The sequence below is a fragment of the Hevea brasiliensis genome, chromosome 3, assembly GCF_030052815.1.
Source record: "Hevea brasiliensis isolate MT/VB/25A 57/8 chromosome 3, ASM3005281v1, whole genome shotgun sequence".
Classification (NCBI taxonomy): domain Eukaryota; kingdom Viridiplantae; phylum Streptophyta; class Magnoliopsida; order Malpighiales; family Euphorbiaceae; genus Hevea; species Hevea brasiliensis.
In genome coordinates, this window is record NC_079495.1 from 101,721,678 (window position 1) to 101,746,842 (window position 25,165).

The 25,165-nt window shown below is 36.8% G+C and overlaps 2 protein-coding genes across 5 annotated transcripts; both read left to right on the forward strand.

Moving 5' to 3' along the window:
- The first annotated feature begins 11,283 nt into the window (after positions 1-11,283).
- Positions 11,284-17,209, forward strand: LOC110668723 (leucine-rich repeat receptor protein kinase HPCA1). Its single transcript, XM_021830051.2, has 19 exons — positions 11,284-11,907; positions 12,269-12,389; positions 12,513-12,584; positions 12,733-12,807; positions 12,919-12,990; positions 13,084-13,245; positions 13,350-13,424; positions 13,592-13,663; positions 13,777-13,848; positions 13,961-14,029; positions 14,126-14,200; positions 14,287-14,358; positions 14,449-14,583; positions 14,662-15,131; positions 15,225-15,377; positions 15,478-15,617; positions 15,705-15,924; positions 16,145-16,380; positions 16,494-17,209. The coding sequence occupies exons 1-19, from the start codon at positions 11,820-11,822 to the stop codon at positions 16,998-17,000; spliced, it is 2,886 nt and encodes a 961-aa protein (XP_021685743.2). The 5' UTR covers positions 11,284-11,819; the 3' UTR covers positions 17,001-17,209.
- Positions 17,210-17,899: 690 nt separating this feature from the next.
- Positions 17,900-25,165, forward strand: LOC110668724 (probable galacturonosyltransferase 7). 4 transcript variants are annotated; one of them, XM_021830056.2, is made up of 11 exons: positions 17,902-18,357; positions 18,542-18,585; positions 18,683-18,727; positions 18,929-18,991; positions 21,078-21,162; positions 21,252-21,301; positions 21,414-21,715; positions 23,079-23,436; positions 23,527-23,670; positions 23,812-24,072; positions 24,310-25,165. In XM_021830056.2, the coding sequence occupies exons 1-11, from the start codon at positions 18,219-18,221 to the stop codon at positions 24,586-24,588; spliced, it is 1,770 nt and encodes a 589-aa protein (XP_021685748.2). In that variant the 5' UTR covers positions 17,902-18,218; the 3' UTR covers positions 24,589-25,165. The 4 variants fall into 4 exon arrangements, with proteins under 4 accessions (XP_021685747.2, XP_021685748.2, XP_021685745.2 ...); XM_021830053.2 differs by having other exon boundaries at positions 17,903-18,357; positions 23,527-24,072; XM_021830058.2 differs by having other exon boundaries at positions 18,255-18,357; positions 18,680-18,727; positions 23,527-24,072.

Consider the following 25,165-nt stretch of genomic DNA (forward strand, 5'->3'; position numbering starts at 1 on the left):
GAAGTTCAACTGTGTGCCAAGTGCCTCCTGCAACTTTCTCCAAAACCAGAAGTGAAGGGCCCTCTGTCGATATTATGGAAGCCGGAACTCCATGCAATCTGACTATTTCTCGAATGTAGAGCCGGGCATACTGTGCCACAGAGTATGTAGTCTTTACAGGTAAGAAGTGAGCTGATTTGGTCAAGCGGTTTACAATTACCCATATCGAGTCATATCCTCGCGTGGTACGAGGCAACCACAAAATCCATAGTAATCATTTCCCACTTCCATTCGGATAGGGAGCTCTTGCAGCTTCACGACGGTCTCTAGTGTTCAAACTTCACCTTCGACAAGTCAAGCACTTGGACACAAAGTCTGCTATGTCTCTCTTCATGCCATTCCACCAAGAGCTATCTTTCACATCATGGTACATCTTGGTGGAACTCGTGGATAGTATAGTGTGCCTCTTGCATGATTTCATTCTGAGGTTGTCCACATCGAGCACACATATCCTAGAACCTTGCACTAGGGCGCTATCATTGGCAAATCCAAACTCACCACCTTCACCTTGCTGTACTCTTTCTATGATCTTCATCAATTGTTGGTCTCTGTGCGGAGAAACTCTAACTCTGTCCCTCAAGTCTGGCCTCACAAAAGTGAGCCAACAATACCCCTCATCCGAAAGATCTAGGATTAGACCTTGATCCATCAACTCATGTACTTCTGAATCAATGGTCTTTTCTCTGTGAAATGTGCGCCAAACGCGTAAGATTTTCTGCTCAAGGCATCTGCCACAACATTGGCCTTCCCAGGGTGGTACTGGATGGTGCAATCATAGTCTTTCAGAAGCTCCATCCATCTCCTCTGTCTCAAGTTTAAATCCCTCTGTTGGAAGACGTACTTTAAACTCTTGTGGTCGTGTATATCTCGCACACTTCACCGCATGTAGTGTCTCAGATTTTAAGTGCAAAGACTACACCGCCATTTCCAAATCATGGGTGGGGTAGTTCTGCTCATGCCTCTTCAACGCCTTGAAGCATAAGCCACTACCTTTCCATTACGCATCAAAACACACCCTAGGCCAACTCTGGGCGTCACGACACGGCGTATCCTTCACCACTCACGGTAGTGTCAACACGAGGCGTGGTTAGACACTCCTTGAGCTTACGAAACTCACCTCACGATCATCTGTCCAAATGAATGGAACATTCTTCTGGTCAACTTAGTTAGGGAGCCGCTATCTGGAGAAATCTTGCACAAAACGCTGTAGCCACTAAACCCGTAAAACTTCGCACCTCGTTGTAGGCCTAAGCCAATCAGTTACAGCTTCAATTTTCTTGGGATCCACTTGAATACCGTCACTTGAAACCACGTGTCCCAAGAATGAGATGCTTTCTAGCCAAAATTCACATTTCAAAAATTTGGCGTATAGCTGGTGCTCCCTCAAAGTCTGCAACACCATCCTCAAGTGCCACACGTGATCTTCCTCGGTCGAGAGTATACAATAATGTCATCTATGAATACGATGACAAAACGGTCCAAAAATGGCTTGAACACCCTGTTCATCAAGTCCATGAAGGCTGCTGGTGCATTAGTGAGTCCAAAAGACATCACCAAGAACTCATAATGACCATATCTTGTCCTGAAAGCCGTTTTGGACACGTCCTCATTCCTGATTCTCAACTGATGGTAGCCTGATCGCAGGTCTATCTTGGAAAAGAATCTAGCTCCTTGGTGATCAAACAAATCATCGATCGAGGAAGTGGATACTTGTTCTTCACACCACCTTGTTCAAATGCGTAGTCGATACACAACCTCAATGACCCATCCTTCTTTCTCACAAATAGAACAGGAGCACCCCAGGGTGAAGTGCTCGGACGTATGAAACCCTTGTCCAAGAGCTCCTGTAGTTGCTCCTTCAGCTCTTTCACGTGCCATCCTGTAAGGTGGCATCGATATGGGGTTTGTACCGGAATAACATCAATGCAGAACTCTATTCCCCTTTGTGGCAACCACGAAGCTCTTCAGGAAGACATCCATGAATTCTCTGACAACAGGAACATTTTCCATGCTGACACCTTCTACAGATGTATCTCTCACCAATGCCAAATACCCTTGGCATCCACGCCTCAACATTTTTCTGGCACTAATTGCTGACACCAAATTATATGGAGCCACGCTCCTGTCACCATCAAAGCTAAACTCTTCCACACCAGGTATGTGGAAGTATACCTTTTTGTTCCTGCAGTCTAAGGTGGCATAATGAGTTGCCAACCAGTCCATCCCCAGGATTACATCGAAATCCATTACTGGTAGAGGAACCAAGTATGCTTCGAGGATCTTTCCATCCACTACCACTGGGCTGTCCGGAAATACCATGTCTACATCTATGTTGTCACTAAGTGGGGTAGCTACCGACAAAGGGCATTCTAAGGTTGTAGGGTTTCTACCCAACCTCATGGCAAACACAGGGGAGACAAATGAGTGCGTAGCACCCGGATCTATCAAAACACGAGCCTCATAAGAATAGAATACCGCCGCATTTGAAGCTTGAGCATCCTGGTGGGTCAGGGTGAAAACCCGAGCTTGACCCCTACCCTGAGTGGCAGAACCCTGATACTGACTTCTACCTCCTGATCTGCCTCCAAATCCACGTCCCCCTTGTCCTCGGCCCTGTTGGCCACTGAACTGACTGCCTGCCATGTTGGAAGCACCCGGATACAACTGTCGAGGAACATTCGCAACAGAACCCTGTGACCCCATCTGTGGCTCGCTGAACATGGGGCATTCTCTAGCAAAGTGACCCGGTTGGCCACACCTGAAGCATACTCCTGATCCCATCAAACAAGGTCCTGAATGTCCTCTTCCACACTGTGCACAAGGTGCCAAGGAGGATCCTGAACTGCACCAGAACTCAGATCCAGATCCTCGTGGTAAACCACTTCTCTTGCTCCTACCCTTTCCTCTGTAATTACCACACCACCGTCAGGAGTACGCATGGAAGTGACAACTGAGGAACCCTCTGCTCTGTTTTTCTTTGCTCTTCCGCTGTCATCCACAGCATAGCTAATCTCAATCTGTCTGGCTCGATCAACCACCACATCAAAAGACTGATCCGACATCATGGCCAGGTTCGCATACCTCCTGTCAAGCCCCTTTAGGAATCTTTTCACCTTCATAGTCTCTGTAGATACGGGCATATCTGCTCAATTCCAGCATATTCATCTGGACACTGCCATTCTGTCTTAAGGCCTCAAAGGCCCACTGCTTCTGATCTCTGAAGTTTTCTGGCACAAACCGATTGATAAAAAGTTCCACAAACTGAGCCCATGTCAAACCCTCCATTCGGGGTAACACGTAGTCATTCATCCATTGTCTAGGCATGGGCCCCATGACGTGCTGCATACATTCTATCAATCTTCTATCACCAATCAGACTGCTCTGCCGAATCCAAAAATCGATATGCATCGTCTGACACATCATTGGTACCAGGCACCAACTTCTTAAAATTTATGATCTGTTTGTAAGGTTCCCCTCTTGGTGCGGTGGACTGCTGCTGCTGTGGAGGGTGGACCATATACTGCGCCATCATATCGATGGTTCTCTGCACTAGAGTAGTGCCATGGGGTCCATGGGACCTGTGCCATGAAAGACTGTTCTTGAAGTAGTCGCTCTTCTACTTGAGCTCTAGGCCTCCTACCCCGCCTCCTGGCAGCGCCTCATCTGTCTTGACACCTCGTCGAGCACATCCGCTCTGTGCGATGGCGCCTCTCCTGCTTCTACGCATTTTCTTGAAATTCAGCAGCATTAGCCCACAAAATTCAAAACTGCTCATTACACAGCTCTATAGACTCATATTTATACATAACATATGGAGCAGAAACTAGAAGCAAAGATGACAATGCAAGACGAATATGGACCCTATTTTTCCGCATGTGACTCCTATTAGACTTTTCCCAACACTTTAGACAACTTTTCCCTAGGAATCTGGAGCCTAAGCTCTGATACCACATTTGTCACGACCCAACCTATGGGCCGGACCGGCACTAGGACCTGGGCCAGCCTAAAGCCCCCGAGGCCCGTAGTAAGCCTTAACTATTCATTAACCCAACTCTAAGGCCCATTTGGGCCCAATATCAAGAAAACAAACGGACAGAGTCCGGCCATAAAATGGACTTTCCAACGGGGAGTTTTCGACTCACCCGACCTGTAAACACAATAAACAATCCATTGGGGAGCTCAGCTCACCCTCCACATACTCATCAACATAATAATAAATGGGAGCTCAGCTCCCTCATCCAATCCATCAAACAGACTTAAAATATTAATTTTAGATGTACAACATTAATATATTATTACTTAGCAATTTAAAATAATTACTGCTAACACATGCGGAAATTCTAGGAGTAATTAAAATTACACAATATTGATAAACAACTGCGAGGTAAAAAGGCGAGTTAACCTGCAACAAAATATCCTCCTGGCTGTAAAAATTTTTGAACAGAGTGAGCGTTCGACTCGAGAGTAAAATATCAATCTTAACTATAATCTCTATAACTATCTGAAACTAATGCAACTGTAGAGTGAAATGCAACATACACAACATTTTCACATCATAACATCAAAAGGTAATTTGGAGCACTCACACCCTGTAGTATCAATCATAACATATGGGAGCCGATCCCCTATACACTCTCTTAAATCCAACTGGTGCGGTAATTACTCAAGCTCGGACTTCCACTTAATAACCAAATCGAGGGTCCCGAATTACTCAAGCCGTGACTACCCCTCGAAGGATCGGGTCCCATGAATTACTCAAGCCGTGGATCGCCTGGCCCTATCCATAGTCCACACCACATCACACGCACGCCAACGCACGCACACCGCTGCTCCAAATTACCACAACAACATTCATGGCACATTAATTATGAATGCAACATACTTAGTGTCTAGATTTTTACTAAATAATTATAGTCATATAAGTGATGCATGTGCATGATGAACATATAATAATATCGAAATTACAATTAAAATTAATTTTTTAATCACAGACTTGACGACTAATTACGGCGGAGGAAGAAGGTCACTCACCGACAATCATATTACATTTATTTAATACAATCGACTCAATACAAATAAAGAAAAAGACCAATTACGTCCTAAGTCGTAAATCCAGTCTCCTATACATAGGACCTACCCAAGCAAAAGGGCTAAAAACGCACTTCTATACTCACAATCCATACATCAACAGTTCAATCATATCACACAGCCCCTCCGCCCATCAAATCAATCATCCATCACAATACGCAAAATTTCAATTTAGTCCTTATTATTGATCATTTTTGCAAAATCGCCAAACAAGCTCTAAAAATTATAAAACTTTGCCCATGGTCCTTAGCAATATTACTAAGCTATTGCAAAAAGAATCGTAATTTTCTAAGCTACCACGAATATTTTATGGATTTTTAATCCTATTTAAGCACTAGAAAATTACGTAAAAACTAGGTTCGGGTTTACCTTTGCCGATTCCGACTTCGGGGACGCGCTCGGGACGTCTGACAATGGGGGGCTAGCCAAAACCTCGGCCCAATTCGGAGACTTTTTCGGTCACGGGTCTGTCTGGCCCGAAATTTGCAGACCCGGTCAACTGTCGAATTTCCGCGAATCGAGGATACCTACACGAAGCCCATAACACGGGGGTTAGCACATAAATTTTTCAGAATTTTCTAAGCTCATTTAATGCTCGAAATTACACTGCGAAGTTTCGTGGGACCCACCGAAAAACGGTGTCGGAAAAATTCGAAATTTATGTCGTTGCGAAGCTCTCGACGAATGGAGCGTGCTGGTGGCCTCGGTTTCCTCGTGGGATTCACGGTTTTCGAGAAATCTAGCCCAAAAGTCGAAATGGGCTAAAATCTTCCCGAGCAAAAATCGGACAAACCGCTCGATGGATTTCGGCGTTCTTGGTGTCTATGGAAAGCTCTCGCCGAGTAGATGATTTTAGACACAAGACCAGGTCCAATCGGTGGCGGATTGGCCGGAGGGAGGAGGAGAGAGAAAGAAAGAGAAAAGAGAGGGACGACGCGCGCGGGAGAAGAAAAAGGAAAGGGAGCCGGTTCGATTCGACCGGTCCGATCCGGTCCGGTTCGATTCGGCCGGTTCGATTCGAAATACAAAATTTTGAATTTTTACTCTGCCTCGGGACCGAAAACGATGTCCAAAAATTCCGAAAAAATTCCGTAAAACTCAGAAAAATACGTAGACTCCAAATATATTTTTAGTTTTGCCACGTGGTCTTTAAATTAATTTTTAAAAATCATCAAAGTTTATATTTTCGGAAAATCGAACCCGATTTTTAAAATCCGAAAAATCTCAAAAAAATTCCTAAAATTTAAATAAAATTAAAATATCAAAAATACTCATAAATAATAAAATTTGGGGTGTTACATTACCATTTTGGCCAACGTATTGTTAGCAGCCATTTGCAACTATTGATACTTGCATATTGCGGGAAAAAGTAATAAAGAAGATTTTCATTGTATATTAAAATATTTTTAATTTTAACCAATGAGCTGTATTTGTGTTGTCTTGAGATTTTGAGTTTCAGTCTCAATTAAAGTCAATTGTATAAAAAAAATTTATTTTATTTTCTTTATATACACAAATTTTTAATAGAATATAACTACTTGTAAAATTTAAGCTTAGGATAAAATATATTTCTGTACTCTGTACTTTAGTTTTTTTAGCATTAAGGGCATATACCTTGTTTTGTATCAATTACGGACAAAAACTTTAGTACCATTTTTACCGTAATAATAAATTACTAAAAGTATTAAATGACGCTACCGTGGCATGCTGGCATAGAACCCATGTATAATGTGAATGTGGCATTGATGTGGCCACGTCATCCAATTTTGTCTCATAATTCATTTTTGTTACGTAAGTGTCAAAAGGTAAAAATACATGTCATAAATTATAAAAATGTAAAAGTACATATCCTAAATTATATATATATATATATTATATATATATATATATATATATATATATATATATATATATATAATGAAAGATAGAGAGAGAGAATAAAAGATATGGGGAGAGATAAAGATAGATTGACTCTCCCATGTCTCTCTCTTCATCCCCCCTCTCCCTCTTTCTCTATTATATCTCCCCTCTCTCTCTCTATCTCTCCTTATATTTTTCATGTGCGTTTAAAAGTGCAAAAGTTTTAAGTAGTGAGAGAGAGAGAGAGAGAGAGAGATTGACTCTCCCATGCTTCTCTTTTCTTCCTCCTTCTCCCTCTTTCTCTAGGAAGAGAGAAAGAGAGAGACATAAGGAGGAGAGACAGAGAGGAGAGATATGGAGAGAGAAGGAGACATGATCTCTTTTCTCTGTGCCTTTCTCTCTCCCTCTCTCTCTCTCTCTCTCTCTGTCTCTCTCTCTCTCTTCTTATATTTTTCATGTGCGTTTAAAAGGGCAAAAGTTTTAAGTAGTGAGAGAGAGAGAGAGAGAGAGAGAGAGAGAGAGAGAGAGAGAGAGAGAGAGAGATTGACTCTCCCATGCGTCTCTTTTCATCCTCCTTATCCCTCTTTCTCTAGGAAGAGAGAAAGAGAGAGACATAGGGAGGAGAGAGAGAGAGAGAGGAGAGATATAGAGAGAGAAGGAGACATGAACTCTTTTCGCTATGCCTTGCTCTCCCTCTCTCTCTCTCCTTATATTTTTCATGTGTGTTTAAAAGTGCAAAAGTTTTAAGTAGTGAGTGAGAGAGAGAGAGAGAGAGAGATTGACTCTCCCATGCGTCTCTTTTCATCCTCCTTCTCCCTCTTTCTCTGGGAAGAGAGAAAGAGAGAGACATAGGGAGGAGAGAGGGAGAGAGAGGAGAGATATGGAGAGAGAAGGAGACACGACTCGTTATTTTTACATTTTTAACATTTAGAGCTTTGAGCTTTGCCTTTTTTTTTTTTACGACATGTACTTTCACATTTTTACAATTTAAAATATGTACTTTTACCTTTTTATAGTTAGGTGACAAAATGAAGTATGGCATAAACTTTAATAACGTGACATGCCACATCATCTTCATATCATATATGTTGCCACATCATATATGGTGCTATGTCAACATGCCACGTCAGCATCATTTAACATTGTTAACAATTTGTCATTGTGATGAAAATGAAACTAAAGTTTATGTCCTTAATTGATATAAAACAAAGTATAACTCTCAATGCTAAAAAGACCATACAGGGTATTAAAGTATACTTTGCCCTTAAACTTATAAACCCATGTACTACTTAGATATGTACTCGACGACTCAATTACTAGCTATAGATGTGGATTTTGAAAAATAATTTTTCAATAAAACTCTATATGTTTAGCAGAAAATAATTAGTAGAATATATTTATATTATATATGTATAAGTGTTTTCATATTATTATCAAAATTTAAAAATAAAAAAAAATAATTTTTTCTTTGATTAAAAAATATTTTTTATTAACTTATTTTTATAACTCTCTTAAACGTTAAAAAAATTTGAAAAATTATTTTTTAATAATTTTTTTTAACAAAATGAGCCTAAAGGGTGCATTAATTATCTGAAAACATTTTCTTAATTTTTTATTATTTTGTCTTTCTCCACTAATGAGCAGTGAAAGTTACATTTGCATACTTCGAAAGAAAAAGAAACATTCCAGACACGATGATAGCTTGAAGATGAGTCAAGGAGAAGCAACCAGCACTTGTGCTTTGCTTACGTACACATTCATCAAAATTGAAGTTATCCCATCGTTGTCACACTTTGTTTCCAAGTGCTTCTGCTTCTCGCAATTTGTGGCGAAGCCTCTCCCTACCGACCAGCCTATATCAACATTGTTCTCTTGCCTTTTTTAATCATTGATGCATATAATTCAGAGGGGCACAAAAAAAAAAAAAAAAATCAGACCATGATCTTGTGACAGAGACATTCAGTGGGGTTTTGAGTCAATTTTTTTTTTCATTTAATTTCTTACTGAAATTTAAAATTAGAATCTTAAAATTTTTGAGATAACTTCAGTATTACTAGTGGAAGAAAGCTCACTTCGTCCCCTGCATATTTTGTGATGTGCCAAATGTTGATTTCTCTTTGTTCTAAATGCAGGAAAGGGTTTGTAATTCTTCAAACAGCATGACCTAGATTTCCATGGATGGACTAAGGTCACTATCAATGAGCAAAGGAGTGAAATTGCAAGGTTGCAAAATTATATGTGTAGTCTAAAAGATGGATATGAGAATTTGAGACGAGAATGAGGAGTTGCAAGGCCACACAGGTGAGAGGAAGAACATGTCAAGGACTGAAACAGTGAATTTAGAATGTGATTTGGTTGAGCTGAAATCATGCTTAGTGCAACATGGGCGATGATTGTTAGTGTTTTCTTTGACTATTTACCAAGGTCTTTAAAGTTACAATCAATTGAGCTAAGTTAACAGTTATATATTTTTATTCCAAAAAATATATATATCCTTTATTTCATAATATAATTATTTTGTTATAGAATTTTCATATAAAATTATTTTATTTCAATTAAATTATCATATACAAAATATAATAAAATTAATTTTATTTTTTCAAGAAAGGATTTTTTTTTTATGGTAAGTAAAGTTAATTGACTATTTGTTATATATAATATAACTTAATAAATATTAAAAATATAATTTATAGAAATTTTTTTATATATCACCCATAAATTGGAAAAAAAATAAATGACAATATTTAAAATTAAATATTTTTATATAAAATTTAAAAATATTATTGTAAATATTAAAATCTCAATTTTAAGTTATTAAATTTTAATCAATTACATTTATTTATTTTAATAAATAATATAGTTTAATTAATTCTTAATAATTTGCGAATTTATTTATCAATTGGTTGAACTACTAACCCATAAATGTAATTCCTTCATCATGTTAACCTTCAAAACCAGATTTAATAACACTGTTTTGATGGATTCGGCAAAAACGAGTAAGAGATGGAACAAAAGAATTTGGTTGGTTTGCTTGGTTGGATTAGCCATTCATTTTTGTCATGGCCTGCATCCTGAATTTCAAAAATACGCTTTTTATTAATTATTACGTTTTAATTTATTTATGTGTGGAACACGTGTACAACATGCCTATTTGGTAAATGGTAATATTATTTTTAGTGCATCCAATTTTTTTTAAAAGAAGAGGTTACTGTTATCATTTTAATTTTTAATCTTGAGATCTTCTTTATAAGATTGGCATTCAATACACACATATGTATAGTACATTTCTTAATTTTAGATTTATTTATTGAGGACTGGAATTAATAAAGTATATTTATGTTTTGTATTTTTATTTAAAAAAATAACATAATTATTTTATTTGTATTTTTTAAATTTTTTAATAAAAAATTAAGGGAATAAAAATTTGAATATAAATATATCAAATCAATTATGTGCTTTAACTATTCAATATGTCAAAATATATAATTTTTTTATTAGTATCTAACTGTAGATATTTCTGCTTTTTGGCATTATAGACCAATTTCACACATCATACAAAGTTTACTTTTGGAATTAGGCAAGGGATATTGTAATTTAATGAAATTTAAATATAGGTTTTTTTTAGATAAACTCATATTTATTATTAAATTAAAGGATTAATTTATGCTTAACTTGACTTTATCCAGTGATTAAAGATATATTACTCATATAAGATGTGTTAGGTTCGAATCCCCACTTCAAAAAAAAAAAAATATTATTCACATTAGATTGAGAAATTCATAAAGAATCCATGAAAATAATTTTTTTTATCAAGTGAGAGGTAAATTATTACTTAATAATCAAATTGATCATCAAATTTATGGTGGAATATCTCTAAATATGTGTGGCTGAGATGTTCACAATTTAAGATAATCTCCTATCACATTTTTTACTACTCTCCTATCACATTTTTTACCACTAAAAGAATTTCCTCAATTCAAGCAGCAAAGTTGTATTTTTTAGCAAAGACAATGTTAAAGTGGGATTGTATCATAACATGATGGACAGCAATGATTATAATGGTATGGTTGTGATAATAACAAAAAATGAGTATCTTAAAATATATTCAATAAGAAAAATTGTTTTCATCAGCCTGCTTCAGCTCCGTAATACTATTGAAGTCGTTTCTAGGACTGTGAATTCTCGAATTTAAGTATCAGTTTTTGTTATCATAGTTAATTATATAAAAACATTCACCAATGAGTTTTAATTCAATGATATCAAGTCGTTTTTAGAACTGCTAGATTGAATAAATTTAAAAAAAAGCCCCTCTCATTGGCTGGTTCTAAAAGATGCTTTGTGGTTTACTTACAAAGCAAAGATTATTGTTGTTGTTAGGCGGGCGGAGGGAACTGTAAAACGTACAAATTTTGTTATAATGATTATAAATGAGGCGTGAGAAGGAAGCACATGAAAGAGAAGAAGAAGAAGAAGAGATTAGATGATAATAATTAATAATAATGGTGGCGGGTTTGCTAATAGCGACTTTAGTGGTGATGCTTGGCTATTAGAGTCGCCTCTAAGACAGGAAAAAATCGATTGGAATAGGCTAAAGGAGGTCAAATCAAGACTTGAATTGATTTTGGTTTGTTCTCTTTTTTCTGTTTAATACAAAGACAAATTCATCACCCTGCAATTCTTCTTCCTCATTCCTTCTTTACCCGCCTAAACCTTCCAGCAAAATGAGGTCGGCTGGCACTTCTTGTTCTAGTCTTTGACTAAAGGGTCCTTTGGCTTTTCTATCTGTAGCTTGGTGAGTGCCTAGTTTAACATTCTGCAGCTAACCTGCTGCCATGGCTGCAGCTTTCCAGTTGCTCTTCTTTCTGGTTTTCTTTAGTGCAGGGTTCCATCTCATCTTTTCCTTTACAGACCCTCGTGATGGTAATTGATCTATATTCTTTGTCTTGATCAAATGCAGATTTCTTTTTTGAACTGGGAATTTACCATTGTTATTATTATCATTGTATGATTGCATTTTTCTTGGAAGGTTTAATAGGTGAACTTTATTGATAAATAGCACTCCATCCATTACCAAATTGGTTTGGTGAATGTGTGATGGAGTGATAGTCTATTATGGTGGTCTTTCATGTTTTATGAGAACTGTCATCCAAATCAAAATCTATTTCTGTTTTCACAGAGCATCTTCAGACCTGGTGCACATTCAAAATGGATATTGTATATGGAGTATAAATTTTCCGATATTTTGAGAATCTACATTTTTTTTTTCTTTCTGGTGATGCAGCTGCAGCTCTCCAGTCCCTGAAAGATGCCTGGAAAAATGCTCCACCGAGCTGGGAAACTGGAGATCCATGTGGAACACACTGGGAAGGAGTTACATGCAAGGATTCAAGGATAACTGCATTGTGAGTTTTAAGGAATTCAAATCCTGATCTCATCGATAATGATGAGTTATTCATGTTCTTTCTTATATCATTTTAGGCACCTTCATGTTAATCATCATGTTTTCTTTTTTCCTCCTCTCTCAGGGGGTTATCAACCATGGGCCTCAAAGGAAAGCTAACTGGTGATATTGGGGGATTGACTGAGTTGATGTCATTGTAATTTCGTTTCTCCTTTTTCCTTGAACTGAAAAAGTACTTGACAAGAGCAAGTTTGAAACATTCCAAGTTGTAGTTTAATTAGATTCCTATATAATTAAGCAATGTTCCATCTCAAAATTCAAGTTGTGAGTCTATTTTATTACAGGGACCTGTCCTTTAACCCAGACCTCACTGGACCTCTAACTCCGCGGCTAGGAGATCTGCAAAATTTGAACATCCTGTAAGATCCATTAAGTTACAACTCTCCATGACTCCATTGATCTAATTTTCCACATACCTCAATTTTCCCATGACAAAAACTGCTGTATGCATCTTTGCTTTCATCTTTCAGAATCCTTGCTGGCTGTGGCTTCACCGGCAGTATTCCACCTGAGCTGGGCAATCTTGCTGAGTTATCCTTCTTGTAAGAGTCGCAAAAATAGTAAAACAATTATATGAATCAAGAGGGAATGTTTTCTACTTTGTTCATGTTATTCAACACCATCCATCTTTGCAGGGCCCTCAACTCAAACAACTTGACAGGCAACATCCCTCCCTCTTTGGGAAAACTCTCCAATGTCTACTGGCTAGACTTGGCAGCTAATCAATTGACAGGACCTATCCCAGTTTCAACATTCTTCGCCCCAGGCTTGGACCTCCTTCGAAAGGCTAAGCACTTGTGAGTATGCTTTTCCAACCCCCTTCCAGTATGAAAGTTTAGTGAAGATCAATCCACTTTGCTCACATGCACCATATGAATAACTAAATTTCATGAACTTGCAGCCATTTCAACAAGAACCAGCTTTCAGGTCCCATTCCCTCCAAACTTTTCAGCTATGAAATGGTACTAATACATGTGTAAGTTTGACAACCACCTAGAGGTTTTTGTTTCTCTCTCTCTCTCTCTCTCTCTTTTTTTTTTTGGCCCGGGGGGGGGGGGGGGGTGGGTGGGGGTTGTTGGGTGGTTGTTGTGGGGGCTGGTGGTTATTCTAATCTTCAAATTTTTTGTGATTCTCTCATGACAGATTATTTGATGGAAATCAACTTAATGGAACTATCCCAGATTCATTAGGAGAAGTTCAGACCCTTGAGGTTCTGTGAGTGAAATAAGCCTGCCTCAGTTTCATCTTTAATTGCCTAAACGTTTTCTCCAAGTAATTGTCCTTGCCATAGATTTTACTGGGATTCTGACTAGTCTGATTTACTGCAGTCGACTTGATAGAAATGCTTTAACAGGAAAAGTCCCATCAAATTTAAACAACCTTACAAACGTGGTCGAATTGTGAGTACTTATACACAAGTGCATACACATATTTTCACATGACATAGATGTAAGTTGGTTTGAACTTTAAGTGTGTAATTAACTTCTCCCTCGAAATACTATTTTCTTTCAGGAATTTAGCACATAATCAGTTGACAGGCCCTTTGCCAAACTTAACTGGAATGACTAGTCTTAATTATGTGTAAGTAAATTCCGTAGAGTTTACCCTCCAGTTCATTTGTCTTCAACTTGTTCCTTGTCATGTTAATGAATCCTGATCGATGCACTATCTTCACAGGGACCTTAGCAGCAACTCATTTGTCACATCAGAAGCTCCTGCATGGTTCTCAACCTTACCATTGCTGACCACATTGTAAGTCCTCATTAGGTCAGAAATGAAACATAAAGAGGATTTTGTTTAGTCTCATTTAGAAATTCCGCGGTCAAAATGTTGTGCAGGGTTATAGAACACGGACCTCTTCAAGGGCCTTTACCATCCGTAATCTTCAGTTACCAGCAGATAGAGCAAGTGTGAGTTTAATTCTGAGTACAGAATACTGATTGAGCATATAAAACAAAATTTCAGGATTGCAAAATAAATTTATCTTAATATCTTCTCAGGTTGCTGAAAAACAATGCCTTCAGTGGCCAACTGGACATGGGTGAAAGCCTCGGGCCAAAACTTCAACTTGTTGATCTGCAGAACAATGACATTTCCTCTGTGACACTAACTGCTCAATACACAAGTACACTAATGTAAGAAGGTTCATGTACCTAAAATTTGCATTAAATTGTATTGTTTGTCTCTTCCACTTACCAAGATCATGTAATCAGACTTGAAGGAAATCCTGTGTGCTCTGCTCTCTCAAATACTAATTACTGTCATCTCCAGCGGTCAACTGCTAAGGCTTATTCCACTAGCCTGGCTAAATGTGGAAGTACACAATGTCCTAATGGACAGAAGCTTAGCCCTCAGAGATGTGAATGCGCCTATCCCTATGAAGGGACATTTTACTTCAGAGCACCCTACTTCAAGGACTCAACTGATGTGAAGCGGTTTCAATCACTAGAAATGAGCCTTTGGGTAAAATTGGACCTGACTCCTGGTTCGGTTTTTCTTCAGGACCCCGTTTTCAATGCTGATGACTATCTTCAGGTGCAGCTTGCACTATTTCCCCCCAGTGGAAAATACTTTAATAGGACAGAAATTATGAGGATTGGGTTTGACTTGAGTAATCAAACCTACAAGCCTCCAAAAGATTTTGGACCCTATTTTTTTATTGCATCTCCTTACCCTTTCCCAGGTAACTTATACATCGCTTCTTTAGTTATGAATGTAGTTTATATGCTACCATTTGGGATGATAAATTGATAAGAACAACATGAACATTTATCAGGTGGAGACAAAGGAACTTCTATTAGCTCTAGTGCAGTTGCTGGGATAGGAATTGGCTGTGCCCTTCTAGTTCTGGGCCTTGTTGGAGTAGGGATATATGCCATTCGGCAAAAGAAACGCGCAGAAAAGGCGATCGGATTAAGTAGACCTTTCGGTAAGTAATACATGAGACCTTATTATTGCTTTCAATAAAGTAGGCATACTTGCCAAGGGCAGCATCATAAATATTTTGGCTTATATATTGTGGATTCCAGCATCCTGGGTTTCAAGTGGAAAGGACAGTGGAGGAGCACCGCAATTGAAGGGAGCAAGATGGTTCTCTTATGACGAACTTAAGAAGTGCACTAACAACTTCTCTGAAAGTAATGAGATAGGTTCTGGAGGCTATGGCAAGGTATATCTCCAAGATTTTGGTCATGGCTAGTGAAAATTTGCTCCAATTTACCGTAGCTGGTTTACCTATCATATACTTCCTCTCCAGGTTTATAGAGGAATGCTTTCTGAAGGACAAGTAGTGGCAATCAAAAGGGCTCAGCAAGGATCAATGCAAGGCGGGCTTGAGTTCAAGACTGAAATTGAGTTGCTATCAAGATTACATCACAAGAATCTTGTTGGCCTTGTGGGTTTTTGTTTTGAACAAGGAGAACAGATGCTGGTGTATGAATTTATGGCCAATGGAACACTCAGGGAAAGCCTGTCAGGTATGTCCGCTTCTATTCAACTGTGCCTCCAAAATGAGAATATTTATCTACACATTCAGTATTTTAGTAGTTCATAGACCATATTTTTATGTGATGTGGAAAAGAAAAAGAAATGGCGTTTTCGTATCCAGGAAAGTTCCTTTAGTAATCACATATACACTGAATTGATAATAACATTTCCATATCTAACAGGAAATTATTTGCATAAAATGCATTGCAGGGAGGTCTGGCATTCATCTTGATTGGAAGAGGAGATTGCGCATTGCTCTCTGTTCAGCTAGAGGACTAACATACCTACATGAGCTTGCAGATCCTCCGATAATCCACAGAGATATCAAGTCCTCCAACATTCTGCTGGATGAAAATTTAATGGCAAAGGTTGCAGACTTTGGCCTGTCAAAGCTCGTATCAGACAGTACAAAAGGGCATGTTTCAACACAAGTTAAGGGCACCCTGGTGTGTAATTGCAACATCTCCTTGCATCCATCCACATCAACATTTTCAAATAAATAAGATTATATAACATTTGGTTTGATAATTTTCTTATGCAAAATGGTGTTTATTTGCAGGGCTATCTGGACCCTGAATATTACATGACCCAGCGATTAACAGAAAAGAGTGATGTCTACAGTTTTGGTGTGTTAATGCTTGAGCTAGTAACTGCTAAGCAACCAATTGAGAAAGGAAAATACATTGTTCGTGAAGTACGAATGGCAATGGACAAGAATGACGAACAACACTATGGGTTGAGGGAAATAATGGATCGAGCCATTAGAAACTCTGGAAATCTTGTTGGGTTTGGGAGGTTCATAGAGTTGGCAATGCAATGTGTGGAAGAATCAGCAGCAGAACGTCCAACAATGAGTGAAGTGGTTAAGGCAATAGAGACTATATTACAAAATGATGGGATGAACACTAACTCAACCTCAGCTTCTTCATCTGCGACTGATTTTGGAACTTCAAGAGGAGTTACAAGACACCCTTACAATGATGTTCCTAAGAAGGATGTTAATGACTTCAATGCCTTTGATTACAGCGGAGGTTACTTACTTCCAGCAAAAGTAGAGCCCAAGTAGCATCATATGCTTTGCCACTGGGACTTTCCCTTTTTTCCGCCTTTCTATATATATGTATATATATGCGCGCGTGTGTGCGTGCTGGGTTAAAACTATTTGACATTGTTATTAGGTCTCTTTTCAGTAGAGATTTTCTGTCAGGCTTTGCTAATTAAAATTGGTTTTGTGTTGTACCTTTTTTTATAAAAATAGTGAACTTTATTTTTTTTTCTTGTGATTTTCATTAATTATGTCTTTTTTTTGGTAAATTGATGAGGCTTAGATAATGTACAGCGGATAAACCACCCTCATCATTTATTTTATGTTGTAATTAATTATTTAATCAATTTAGTATTTATATAAATAATATTACATTATTTTTCTATTTTTCTTTGGAGAGAAAGTAACTATTCAACATATTTACAAACTTTATATTATATCACTAAATATTTTTTATTTAATTACGAATAAAATTTAAATTTAAAATTTATATTTTTGAAAAGAATTAAAATTTGTTATTTAAATATGTAATAAATAAAAAAAAGAGATAAAAACAATATTTTCTTATTTTATTTAAAAAAAAAAAACTAAAAAAAGTTGTAGGATAATTCATGAAAGAGGATCATCATTAATCAACAAGTTGATATTAAAATTAATAAATTTTAATTGCGCCGCAAAAAAAGGTTGAGACCTGTGTCGGCTAAACCACGTCAAGGCTAAATCTGAAAATTGCAAAATAACTAAGAAAAGTCAAAATTTAATTAAAAAAAGGGTTGATTAACACTAATTTATTGGCTTAAAAAAAATGAAGGGGCTCACATGGTAAGTACGGTGCAATGGGCCTCAAAGAAGGAAAGGAAAGCAGAAGTGGTGCGCAAAGCACAAAATACCAACGAATATCAGGTTTTCTCTTTTTTTTTTTTTGTTTTTTTCCTTAAAATAAATAAAAAAGAAAGATTGTTTAATTTTGGCGTCATCTGCAAATCTTTCCCAACTGTATCTGTATCGTTCTGAGAAAGTAGAAAGAGAGAGTTAGAGTGTGTGTAGGCAATGAAAAGCAAAGATTAAGATTCCTATGGCGGAATGCAATTTTTATAATAATAATTACTAAATGTACCACACCACCACTACTCTACCCTGACACACACCCCCACAGCATTCGGCGGAGTTGCTCAATACTAAGGTGTAGGAGAAGGGAGGAGTCAGAGCCGGAGGCGGAGGCGGAGGCGGAGGAGGGAAATGAAAGGTGGAGGCGGGGGTTATCCCGGGAAAAGGCGATGGAGGTGTCTGGTTATAGGCGTACTTTTCCTCGTCGTCCTTTCTATGCTTGTTCCCCTCGTCTTCTTGCTCGGCCTTTACAACGGTTTTCACTCTTCTGGTAACTTTCTATTTTTTCCTAGATTTAGATCCGCTCCTCAATTGCTCTTGCTTTTCTCGTCGAAACTCCTTAGATCCTGACGTAATTACATTGGGATGCAAATCTTCGCTTGAATGTACTTCAGATTTCTGAAGTATTTGTAATCATTCATCTTATATTGTTGATCTTTTTTCCACTTTTGCAGGATACGTCTCTGATTGGTCAAGTTCTAGTTCTGATTCGGATTCAGTGCGTGCTTAAATCTTTTTAGTTATTTCTAACTGAGAAAATTGATACTATAGCAACTTTCTTCACACCTTTTTTTTTCTTTTTGATTCGAAAGTAGAATGGAGCTAGAGTTGATCACGGCACTCATCTGATCCATCATAAGGTAACTCATGTCTGAATCGAATGAATGCCTTGCTAACAACTTTGAACTTTTTCTGAAACTTCCATTCCATTTTCCTTTTCTTTTTCGTGTTTCTTCACTCCTACTAACAGAAGGAAACAAGTCCTATTTTTCATTTTAGTTTGTTGTTCAAAGGAAGTTGTTATGCTAATCCTTTTATTCATTTATTTTATTTACCTGTAGAGTGACCAATCAAATATACAGGAAATTATAGATCATTTTGCGCCAACCCTTCCAAGTCTAGAGGTTTGCAAGTGAATTCTCTCTGTCTTTATTATTATTATTATTATTATTATTATTATTATTATTATTATTATTATTTTAAGGTGATTGACTGAATTATCATGTACTTCAATTTGTGGATAACTAGATAGAATGTTTCAACGTTTCTGGCCATATTCTTACACCCATCTAGTTGAAAACTTATTTAGGTATGAAAAACTGTTAAGATTGATAGTCGTTCAGGAAATTTTAAGATTGATAAGAAATCCTTCTACATATAAAGAAACAAACAAGAAAAACTTGAAGTGTTATCAAAGAGGTTTTGAATACTTCTGCATGTCTGCTACGCAAGTTCAAAACTGTTAAAGAAACGAAATGCTTTCTTATCCTATATTAATGGTGGCAAGAATGATGTTTCTTAAACATTTTTGCTTTATGCTTCAAACAAAACACACCATACCAAAAAGAGCAGAATACCTAAGACCTTTTGCTTTCTTACTACCCTTGACTATCCTTTACCGTTGGGCAATGCAAACACAAAGAAATTCTTTGTCTACAATTCTGAAAACACAAAGCAAATATTAGGATATAGAGCCTTATGTGGTTAAGAGTTTGTGGACTTGAAAGTAGAACAAAAAAAATACTAGCATAATCTATAATGGGTTTTTGAATCTGTTGATTTGCAGATAATGGCTAGGGTTTACTTTACATAGCATTTAGGTTATTTGAATCCACAGAGAAAGCTTGATCATGTCTTGAAGAAGGATTAAAGTGTCTGTTCTGGCGAGTGACTGGCCAATAAACTCAAAAAGGAATGCAACCCCTGTATAAGAAATGCAAACAAGAATAAGAACATAACGTTTTGTTTCAAGAAAAAAATTATCAAAACACTTCGAAAGGTGAGCCTTTCCTTTTTCTATCAATGCACCATATCATACATCATGGGATGAAACCCCAATCAATATTTTTCTTGGCTAAGATAATCGATTAAAATAAGGTGTATTTCTTTTTCTGTTCATCATTCAATCTAATGATCATTGATGTGATGCATAGCATCTTTTAAATTTGAAGTGTTGATATTGCACATTGTAAAATTGTATAGGTATGATATCTATCGGAATTTGTTCTCTACAGTCTATTCTCATTCACTGCTCTTAGTGTGAAAAACAACGATTGTCTGATATAATATGTGACACTTCATGTTACTAGGTTATTCATGCTGAATATGACTTGATATATAACACTTTAAGGCAGACCACCAATTCTTATAAAATCTTGCATTTGCTGGAATAGTTTAGCCATTGGTGCGAAGGAATTGGAAAGAGGACATCCACCAAAAAAAAAAAAAAAAAAGAGAGTAAAAGCAATAAGCATTTTGTTACTCTTAAAAATAATTTTGGGGAAAAGAAGGTACTTTGGCTAAGACTTCTAACATGGAAAACTCAAACTCATCTACAGGATAAGGCTTCTTTTTAAGTTTTATGTGATGATCCTGTACCATACTCATCCTAGCAACCTATGGTAGCATTCCCTTCCCTCGCTCTTCTCTTTGTTTCTTCTTCTTTTGAAGTGCTTTACAAATGTTAGTGATGCTTCCATTTTGTGCCCCATTTCATGTACTATCAAGAGATAAAGGATGTAAACTTTCAATGTTCTTCTTTAGTTTTATAATCTTGGTAGTTGCTTTCTCAATTGTTGGTGTAAAAAATATCGTTGCCTTTCATTTTGCGGAATGTGGGCTTATGATGATTGGTTTGATGCGAATTTTGAACCCTTATCTGCAGCCAGCTATAAGGGATCCAATAGAAATCTCTAATTAAATATGCAATTGGCTTTTCTAATTCCATGAGAAGTGCAAGTGCAACATTTTCCGCTGTTGTATTAGACTTATGAATTTACATTATCCAACTCTTCTAATGGGTATGCATTATTTTTCAATCTTGAAGGAGTGTCTCCCATTTCATTCTTACTTTTTTCAGAAGGAAGTGAGACACATCAATTTGCGAGAAGCTTATGCCTTATGATACCTTTTCATGATTTTTTCTGAGTCTAAAGTAAAGGCATCTAAGATTGTGCTTAATCTGGCGTGTTTTCTTATATTTTTTGCCAGGGTGCTTTAAGAAATCATATAAATGAAGTGAGAAATGTAAGTAGCACTACAAGCGTAAAGAATGATGGCGAACAACAACAGAAAGGTCTTCTCAAGTTCATTTTCTTAAAGTGTTGTTTAGATAATTGTGGAGCACTATGAGACTTACCTTTTTTTTTCCCAAACAATTTATAGGCACCCCAATGCCACATCATTCTTTGCCACGACCACTTTCTGTTGGAAATGTATGTTGCATTTAAGTGGGATTTAAGTGTTTTACTGAAAAGTTTGTTTGATAATTAATTGTGATGCTTTTAAAGTCTCTAACCTTTTTTTTTTCTTATAAATATTTTGCAGCATAATGATAAAGCTGGTACAACAAAAGTAACTAAATCCACTAAAAATGTAGGCGAGGACAATGAAAAATTATGTGAGCTGAGATTCGGCAGTTATTGCAAATGGCGCAAAGAACATAGAGAAGACATGAAGGATTCTGTGGTGAAGAAATTAAAGGACCGGCTTTTTGTTGCTAGAGCATATTTTCCAAGTATTGCCAAACTTCCTGCACAGAACAAGTTGTCTCAAGAATTGAAACAAAATATTCAAGAATTTGAACGTATTCTTAGTGAAAGTACAACAGATGCTGATCTTCCATCACAGTAAGTACTGCAAGTTTGTGTGATGTCTCTGTCCTTTAAGCATGCAACCTGTTGATCATTGCTTTTGCTCTAGGTAGCAACACAATAAGTATGGTGGGATTATGATTGTAGAATCAATGCTCCTTATAGATATCATGCATTTGTTTGTTTCACGGAGTTTAATTTTTTTTTTTAAATAAAATAAAATAAAATCAATCCATGTGTGCTGCAAAAGTCACCATAATTTGTCTTTATTGTGTTTTGCTTGAGATAACAACCAACAAAAAAATGAAAACTCATCATGAGTTCTGTTGTTTGTTCTCTTTTTTTAACAAGTGAGAAATTTTATTCAGATACAACAACAATTGAGCCTTAATCCCAAACTAGTTTGTGTCGGTTATATGGATCACTTTTTGTCATTCGGTTTTGTTTGAAACCAATTCCTATCTATGAAGCTAAACAGAAAATTTTATTTAGATAAATTTTATTCAGATAGTGAACCTCCTGTATGCTGGGCATTTGATTCTGTAACTTCATGATGCAGTGGTTTATCAGCTATAAATTGTAGTGCCATTGGTAAATTTTTGCCATGCGCATATGCATGGAGTTTAAGCCTTTAAAAGCCCTTTGTTGAAAAATTGCGAAGGAATGGACTATATCTTGACTTCCATTTTCTGGGCACTCTTTAGTTAGGACCAGCATTGGGCGTTGTGTTTACACTGCTGCTGATAATGGAAAATAGATAAGAGTTTGAACATGTTTTCATTATATTTTCATTTTCCCAAAAGCCTGTTCTATTTTTGCTATGACCATTGCACATGACAAAGCTATTTTAACCATATGTAGTTGTGTACTTATATAGACTTTATGTTGGCAATTAAAGGTTTCATCCTAGTTTGTGTTTGTGTGTGTGTATTGTTCTTTTTGGGGTTTTGGTTTTATCACATCAAGAAGCTTATTTTTCATTTTACCTGCTATAAAAAGAGAGGTTAAAAATGTCTCTGTGTATACGTGTATTTTTCCCTTTGGGGTTTGGTTTCACACCTTGAGAAGCTTATTTTTCACGCTACCTGCTATGAAAAGAAACATTAAAGACATCTTGATGTAAAACAATCCATATTCCCCAAGCACAAAGGGGAAAGATCCTGTACAGCAAACCTTAAATAGGGTAATATAATCTCTTTCCTGAAGATCTTTAGTAGATTATTTTATTTCAAATTTATTTACAAATTACCTAGGTTCTTATACTTGTTATGTTGGCTCTCTCTTGTGGTAGATTTATTGAAGTTATGACTGTTGATTTGTCTGATTTATCTAATACCTGCAGAATAAGATGCTGTAGTTTTTGCCCCAGCTGACTAAACATTATTGCCTGTTTGATCAGAATTGAGATGAAGTTACAGAAGATGGAAGTTGCAATAGCCAAAGCCAAAAAATTCCCTGTGGAATGTCATAATGTTGACAAGAAATTGAGACAAATACTTGATATGACTGAGGATGAAGCTAACTTTCACATGAGGCAGAGTGCATTTCTCTATCAGCTTGCAGTTCAAACCATGCCAAAGGGTCTTCACTGTCTGTCCATGAAACTGACCGTTGGATATTTCAATTCTTCTTTATATGATAGGGCACCCCTTCCATCTGAGAAATTTTTGGATCCTAACTTGCATCACTATGTTATATTCTCCAATAATATACTTGCTTCTTCAGTTGTTATCAACTCAACTGTTACACATGCAAGAGTATGTTCTATTAGTCTTCTGTTTTCTTTTCACTATTAAATGGCTGCAAATTCAGATATTAATACTAATGGGTTATTCTGCATGCTGCAGGATAGTGGCAATCTGGTTTTTCATGTGCTGACGGATAAACAAAATTATTTTGCAATTAAGTTATGGTTCTTCAGGAATGCTTATAGAGAAGCCGCCATTCAAGTGTTGAACATTGAACATCTTGACCTAAACTATCATGATAAGGCATCTTTGTTAAGCATGTCCTTGCCTGTAGAATTTCATGTTTCTTTTCTAGGTGTTGATAGTCCATCTGCAACTCATTTAAAAACAGAATACATATCTGTTTTTTCTCATGCTCACTATCTTCTTCCATATATATTCCAGAACTTGAAGAAAGTTGTGGTTCTGGATGATGATGTTGTTGTGCAGCAAGACTTGTCCAATTTGTGGAATCTCAACATGGGAGGGAAAGTAAATGGTGCTGTGCAATTGTGTTCAGTGCGGTTGGGTCAGCTCACCAGTTATTTGGGTGAAAATAGTTTTGATAAAAATTCTTGTGTTTGGATGTCTGGATTAAATGTAATTGATCTTGCTAGGTGGAGAGAGCTGGATCTTACTGAAACTTACCGGAAATTGGGACAACAGGTGACAGATTAATTCTACTATTTTTTTTTTTTAATTTATAATTACATTTTTTATATTTTGTTACATTTTGTATCATCTATGACAACTATTTGCACATCTCTAATCAAAACATCTCTTTTTAGATGAAGACATTTTGGTCCCTATTTTTCAGCTTGCTTTCTGTTTCTTAAATGATAAGAGATTAACTAGCCATTTGCAATTCTCATTGGTTTTCTTCATCTCTTCTATGGAAAGCAGGTTAGCAAGATGACACAATCAATTGAAGCTTCTGCATTGAGTGCAAGCTTGCTTACCTTTCAGGACCAAATTTATGCTCTTGATAACATGTGGGCTTTGTCAGGAATGGGGCATGATTATGCACTTGATGTGCAAGTCATTAAGAATGCTGCAGTATTGCACTATAATGGAATGATGAAACCTTGGCTGGAGCTAGGAATCCCAAAGTATAGACGCTATTGGAGAAGTTTTCTAAACCGTGATGATCATTTCTTGAGGGAGTGCAATGTACATCAATGACAGTCATTGGTCAGGTTGCCGTGTTTTCCGGAAAATATAGGCTCGAGAAGGATGAATGTGTAGATGTTTATTTTTTTGGTACTGAGAATTTTTCTTTGAGCTGGGTTACCAAAGGGCAACCGGCAATACGGTATAACACCCTTCTGAATTTTTGATAAATAGAAAAAGGAAGAATGTTTTCTGTTTTCTAGCAAAGCAGAAGGGATTTGTGACTGCTAGCCAAGCCTGGAGGATTTGATGTATGAAATGCGAGTTATTGGTTCAACAGGTGAGGGGAAACTTCATTCTCTGGTTCTTATTTTGGTAAATCTAGAGAGACCCGAATGCTTGACGCTAACAATAATCATGTGCAAGGAAAGGTGTGCCTTTACATTTATATGAAGAAGTTTGAGTTGGCATTCATGATGTAAATGATGGATGGGAAATCAAGTAGTCTTTTGACAGTCATACTAAATTAATTCTTTTCAGGTTCTATTATTTGAATTAGAATTCCTTTTTTTTTTTTTTTTTTTTAGAAAGTCACTGGCTAATCTTTACTTTTTGTGTCAGTCTAATGATAAGTTTCTTCTTTTATTAA

Coding starts and splice junctions, on each gene's coding strand:
- LOC110668723 (XM_021830051.2), top strand. CDS start 11,820: ATGGCTGCAGCTTTCCAGTTGCTCTTCTTTCTGGTTTTCTTTAGTGCA. Junction 12,585..12,732: donor TTGACTGAGTTGATGTCATT/GTAATTTCGTTT, acceptor ATTTTATTACAG/GGACCTGTCCTTTAACCCAG. Junction 15,378..15,477: donor CGGATTAAGTAGACCTTTCG/GTAAGTAATACA, acceptor TGTGGATTCCAG/CATCCTGGGTTTCAAGTGGA.
- LOC110668724 (XM_021830053.2), top strand. CDS start 18,219: ATGAAAGGTGGAGGCGGGGGTTATCCCGGGAAAAGGCGATGGAGGTGT. Junction 18,728..18,928: donor CTCATCTGATCCATCATAAG/GTAACTCATGTC, acceptor ATTTACCTGTAG/AGTGACCAATCAAATATACA. Junction 23,437..23,526: donor CAACTGTTACACATGCAAGA/GTATGTTCTATT, acceptor TGCATGCTGCAG/GATAGTGGCAATCTGGTTTT.